This window comes from Atta cephalotes (genome assembly GCF_000143395.1).
Source record: "Atta cephalotes unplaced genomic scaffold scaffold00015, whole genome shotgun sequence".
Lineage (NCBI taxonomy): Eukaryota > Metazoa > Arthropoda > Insecta > Hymenoptera > Formicidae > Atta > Atta cephalotes.
Window position 1 is genome coordinate 3,173,287 of NW_012130079.1, and position 6,221 is coordinate 3,179,507.

The following is a 6,221-nucleotide window of genomic DNA, read 5'->3' on the forward strand; positions in this document are numbered from 1 at the left end:
TATTCTCGACATCTACAAAATCACTCCATGCAAATACGATTCGCGTGCTCGTATCATGTTTATATTTGTTTGTACATAACCTTTCAGTCGAGCATTATAGAGTAGAGATGCCAAAGTACCTTATTGATATCCACATTGCTTTGGAGATACTCGATCTGCTAACATCTAGTGATGCTGAATACGGTCGACGCCACTCGTTTTCTTCGTTTCATCTATCGTGATTTCATCTGAAAATTTTTCGATTCTAAATAACGTGAACTAATGTGCCATTAAAATAATAGTGAAATTATGGAAAGAATTTAGTAATTTAATAAATATTTAGTCCATCGTTATGTAACATCGGCTATCGAATCCAATTGACGTCTTTCTAATTCGTAAATCTAGCTGTGCAATTTTGGAAATAATCGTGCAAAATGTTAATTTCAATATTACTACGTAAGATTAGTAGGAAGTGGTTTAACATACAGAAAACCACCAGACAAAACATACAATCTGCGAAAGATACAGTTTTCCGTGGTGGTATTGTTATCATTAGCACTGTTTTAATAGTCTGGCTATCTATATTTCTTTACACAGTTTTTTACTACTCCTATATGCCCAGCATGTCATATGTGCGTCCTGTACATTTGCAATTCAAGTAAGTTCTACATTTTATGTGTTATTTTATGTGTTTAAAAATATGATGACGATAGTGATAATGCTTAGATATGTGGATTGTATTTTTTAAAGATATCAAAGTCTAAGGAGTGAGCAAAGTTCGCAGTACTATATATATATATATATATATATTATTTTTTTTTTCATATAGCTAATATTCATAAAGTATCTAATAACATCTAGTATTTGTCTATGCATGATTGAGATATCAATTAAACCGAATTATATATTAATTTATTATTCATATTTATTTAGATCATGCAACGAGAAGAAAGGAATATGTAGCTTTCCGCAAGCTCATGTACAGTTGACTAAGAGGCAGCAACTTCTGATGGTAGGGCAGCCATACAAAATAAATTTACATCTAGAAATGCCAGAATCGACAGCGAATAAAGAACTCGGTAAAGTTTCCAATTTTATTCTGTAAGAATTATGTTCTCAATCAATACAAACTAGAAATTAAATATGTACATGCATATATACCAGGCATATATATGCGTATATATGCATACATATAATATATATATATATGTGCTTGTATATATACATATATATAATATATATATAAAATTTACATTAAATTATTTAAGCATTAAAGATTCAGCTTCAACCGTTATAAGTTAATAATTTAATTTCTAGTTCCTATTGATTGTGTTCTCACATACATGATCTAAAATAAGAGTCTTAATGTTTTATCGAAAGTTAATTTTCTCTCAAGGTATGTTCATGGTTTGCGCGCAATTACGGAGCCGTGATGGTCATCTTGTAGACCATATGTGTAAATCAGCTATGTTACATTACCGTAGCACATTGTTACATACGCTTACAACTCTCCTGTTTTCGCCTATGATGATTTTTGGGAACGTTGAAGAGAAGCAAGACATTGTTCTTGAATTATTTAATAACTTTGAAGAGGATCAGGTAAGAATCTTAGTAAAACTTTCTAAGTTTACAATTCAAGTTTGTAATTTTGTAAGAAATCTAATATCAAAATCTAATATCGTAATTTCAAATATTCTAGAACCATCCAGTGACAATTATATTTATTGAAATTCAATCACGGCATATAGAATTCTATTCTGCCAATTTGATAATAAATGCTCACTTATCAGGATTACGTTATTGGATGTTTTATTGGCCAATTCTATCATCCTGTGTTGGAATTGGTATAAATTTATTTTTTATAATGCTCGTATGTACTTTGTCGTACATACATTTTGGAAGTGAAGATGAAAATTTCAGTTATGAAAAGAGTGAGATAGAGGATGATAATGACCTCAAGGGCGATTGTAAGTTATTTTGTAATGTGTTAAATTTATAACATATGGTTTCATGCATCAGGATTATTAAGAAAATCATCTTTTAAAGTGTCAGATACATCATCTCAGGAAGATACATTATCCCTAACAGATCTCAAAAGTGAGGAGAAGAGGAGTATAGAAGAAGAAAAACTTGTTATGGGAGAACCGAGTTATATCGAAGAAATTTCTACGATAATTGCTGAATCATAGAGTAGCGCTTTGGTTAAATAATTTATTACGCTTATAAAAACGAGAGTTAGTCTGTAATATAAAAATGAATTTTACAAATGATTAGTCATATTTATAATTATTGAGAGTAATTTATAATTATTAAGAAATATTAATAAGGAAAAAATTATTGAAATAAAATATATTTTCTTATTTTCCACACGCATTAGATTTATAATATCTTTAAACGTTCATACGTTATATTCGCTACTATTTCAGAGATACTTCTTGAGTCTTGAGTCTATCAATATGTCGATCCTACATCAAACTGTGTTACAGCAGAAATGCATATGCGTCCTGATGGAATTCAAGGACGGCGAGTTTTTGCAGCCTCCTTTGCTCTAGCGCTTCTGCAGAATCTTGCTTCTAAAAATATAGTTGATATACTACTTCAATTCCAATCTTTTTTTTTGTGCTTTTGCACTCGACTCTAAGTATAGACTCGAGTATTATTTAAATCAAGCATTTGAATTTTTATTTATTTCAAATTAATTCTTTAAAATTATGTCTCGTTTGAATAATATATTTTGATCTAGCTAGTCTTCTAGGATAGGGGTTCATGATCGGAAAAATTTTCTTTCTCTTACGAAGCGTTAAAAAAGTTTGATGAACCCCTGGCCTCCGGCAACTCACAATACAACTGAGCTATGCTAGTTAGATTCATTTATCTTTCAGGAAGGAAGATTTCATTAGGAAACTGTGAGACACCAATGACATCAAACTGCAGCATTTCATTGAAAAGTTAAACAATTTAAACTTCAAAACAATTCAAAACTTTATGTAGAAATCTAACAATGATGTATCTTATATTAACATAATGCTGTCCTTATATTTCGCAGAAGCAGACATTAACTATGAAAATTATATATTCCCGTTTATATAAATATTCTGTGACATTAAAAAAAAATTATTTTTTTAAAAATATTTTTGTATCTTGGAAAGTAGTCGTCTGATACTGAAAGATTTGATAGTTTCCTAAAACATGAAAAATATTCTTCACGAAGATGCAAAAACATTGTCGTATATAACGATTGTCGTATATAACGTGATACTGGTTTCACAGGAAGTGTCAAGATCTTCAGAAAATAGATTGTATCAGCGTAATGATATGACTCGAGTGGACCTCAAGAAGTGTTGCGTTTTCGGATAATCTCCTTAGGAGAAATCCTTAGGAGAAATCGCAGGCATAATTCATAATATTCGGACTGCATTGAGAGACACTGGCTGCCTCGGATGACTGGTTGGTTAAGTCGAGATACCGGTCCCATCGTAGAACTAGCCAGGGCTCGAGAACCAAGTGTAGCGATAGTCATTTCAGCTTCCGTGAGATCTCATGCACGAGCGCGCGAGTGCGTATGTGCCAGTGCGTGAAGAGCTAAGAAAAAGGAGATGAGGCGCGCGACGTATAGAGAAGGGGATAGGAAGCTGCAGAGACGTCGAAGGAACGGTCCAAAAGGGAAAGAGAGAAAGAGTGAGAGGACTAGGAGCTGGGAGAGCGCGGAGAGATAATTTAACAACCGTGTACAGGCGTTGGTCGTGGTCGGCTGGTTGTGCCTGCTTCGGTCGCCCTCGCGGAGGCTCGTGAAGGTTCGGGCACGCGAGAACCACGCGCATCAAGGTCGCGGCCATCCACCTTTCCCTCGCGGCAAGTGCACGCGCAGGCTACGCCGTCGACGTCGGGGTCCGGTCGACCCGGCGGCTAACATCGCAACCAAGATGACCGATCCCCAGGGACGCAGCTGGTGATACAAAGGTTTCCATGAAGAATGGCCTGATGATCTACCTTCTCGATTAACATCGCGAACAAGAATCTTTCATTATCCATTAGCTTAATTCAATTTCTTTGCACTCTCTTCTCGCGAGATCTTCTTCCGAGGATCTCATTGTTCTGCGTAACAATTGTAAAATCTTTGTGGAAATAAGATACTTTTACGGGATATTAGTTTTATTAACGATTTTTTTATATGGATTGCAATTACTACTTTCGTTTTTATAATTAATTCGAGAGACAATGAAGTTATGAAGAAAATTTAAAAAGGTTGAGATATTTCAACTAGGAAGTAGTCACTTGATTTATTGTATCCTTATCTTATATACGTATACAATATTTATTATAAAGAGATCATAAATTATATACTCAATGTATCTAAAAGCAATACTGTTGTCTAAACTTTAATAATTCCATGCGAGTGAATATCGCGAATAGAAAAAAAAAAAATAATGGAAAAATATACTATTGAAGGTAATTGAGGAATCGCTTCTTGTTGCGTGTATCATTTTGAAGATATCTAATACTCCACATCTTTCCTTGAGTTTCTTCATATAAATCGTATAATTTTAACTTTTTATTTTCTGGTATTTAGAACAAGTTACGAAATTATTCAATTGCGAACGTATATTTTACTGATATGCGGGCTCAAGAGATGATCGATAGGGGGGTGCGATTAATGCGAAAAAAGGCCTTTAACGTTCGAATTTGAGAAATCCGAAGTTAAGCTGCATTTATAAATACACAATAAACAAAGTTCCGCCGATTGCAACTTTTTCAATATTGGTTTTTAATATAAAAAATACGGAATTCTTTGTTATTTTTATTAAAAAAAACTGTAAAATTATGAAAAGTGCTACTAGAAATATATTACTTTTATATTAATAGAATGTTTCATATTAAAGAATACTTCACAGATACATAAAAGTGGGATCTGTGAAGTTAGCTCGTCATTCTTCACGAATAAAAAAAAATAATGACAGTTCTAGCAGTACAAAGTTTTACAGCTCCTTATAAAAATAAAAAAAAAGTTTCGCATTTTTTACACTAAAAATCAAAAGTGAATATATAAGGTGTTAACTGAATGGTTTTTTTAACACCTTGTATTTTTAAAATGTCGCGGTACTCATTTGTGAGGAGAATTAAGCAGCAGGCTGCGGCCCTGCTAAGAGAAAGGTGTTGCGAGCGGAGTTCGTCCTTCGAGAAGAAGCTGGGTCCAGAACTAATCGTCAAAATAAGGGAGCACGCCGAGCCACCTGCTTGATTCGATAGGTTACAATGTACATCAACGAAAGGATATAGCACTATATTGCAGAAAATTATGGTGAGGCGCCGCGGACGTTGAGACGCTGCCGTCGTCTTTACCGCGTATCTCGCATTATGCTTAAAAAAACGAGATTCCACGAGCTAATTTCCTTTAAATTCCGTGCACGCAGACAGGTGTGTGAGAAACACGCGCGTATTTTGCGAGCGGCTAAAATCAATAAGCACGCGATCCGTAATCTGCAAGGATGGGCAGAGGATAGGATTGATGGCGGATACAATCGTACGCGCGCTGAGAGATACTCGAAATCGCTTCGTGCTTCTGAACATCCAAGCATGGAATCGAGAAACGCGGTACAAAGGAATAATCTCAAACTTTCCTACATCCTACCATCGTATCGAATTCGAACTGACGATTCGGAGCTGATTTGTAAAATGTAACATAACGCGCGCGCGCAAACGATTTCGTTCCCGCGATCTTCCGCGCGGCGTAGTGCAGCTAGTTCCCCAGCTTCATCATCCGGGACGATCTATCCGCCCATTTTTTTCTAGCCCCATTACAGGTAATGGCGCAATTTGTGTGTAATGCTGAAACTCGGACGCTTCCGCCAGTCCTCGGCTACGTCCGGCCACGCGAGCAACACGCGATCCGATCTGGACCGGTTCGAGGAACCTGTACTCTTCGGAGTCTGCGGAGGTGCAAAAGGGAAGAACCGGTTACCGCCGTATCTTTTCTACCTGCCGACCTGCGTATATAAACCCCACTCTTTCAACCTCCTCAATCTACCTCGCCCTCTTATTCCATCGTTCTCTGTGTGCGCACACACGCTGATTTTTTACCAAGAGAGGCGCAGGGAAGAGAGGAGAGAGAGCGAGAGAGAACTGGGAGCAGCCGGCAACGGAAGCGGGGAGAAGATCGGAGCGAGGTATAAGCGGTACCAGAAGATGGCCGGGAGGTTTGACCCTGCCAAGAATCCCGCATCTGCCTCTGTTCTCTCTCTCTC

At 36.3% G+C, this 6,221-nt stretch overlaps 1 protein-coding gene across 1 annotated transcript; it reads left to right on the plus strand.

Moving 5' to 3' along the window:
• The first annotated feature begins 413 nt into the window (after positions 1-413).
• LOC105618059 (seipin) lies at positions 414-2,344 on the plus strand. The gene is made up of 5 exons (XM_012199598.1): positions 414-637; positions 913-1,058; positions 1,376-1,578; positions 1,679-1,946; positions 2,026-2,344. The coding sequence occupies exons 1-5, from the start codon at positions 414-416 to the stop codon at positions 2,166-2,168; spliced, it is 984 nt and encodes a 327-aa protein (XP_012054988.1). The 3' UTR covers positions 2,169-2,344.
• The last annotated feature ends 3,877 nt before the right edge of the window (positions 2,345-6,221 follow it).

Bases quoted from the DNA above. Each gene is read 5' to 3' on its own strand.
- LOC105618059 (XM_012199598.1), top strand. From the start codon at position 414: ATGTTAATTTCAATATTACTACGTAAGATTAGTAGGAAGTGGTTTAAC. The intron at 1,059-1,375 runs GTAAAGTTTCCA...TTTTCTCTCAAG, and splicing joins GACAGCGAATAAAGAACTCG to GTATGTTCATGGTTTGCGCG. The intron at 1,947-2,025 runs GTAAGTTATTTT...CATCTTTTAAAG, and splicing joins TAATGACCTCAAGGGCGATT to TGTCAGATACATCATCTCAG.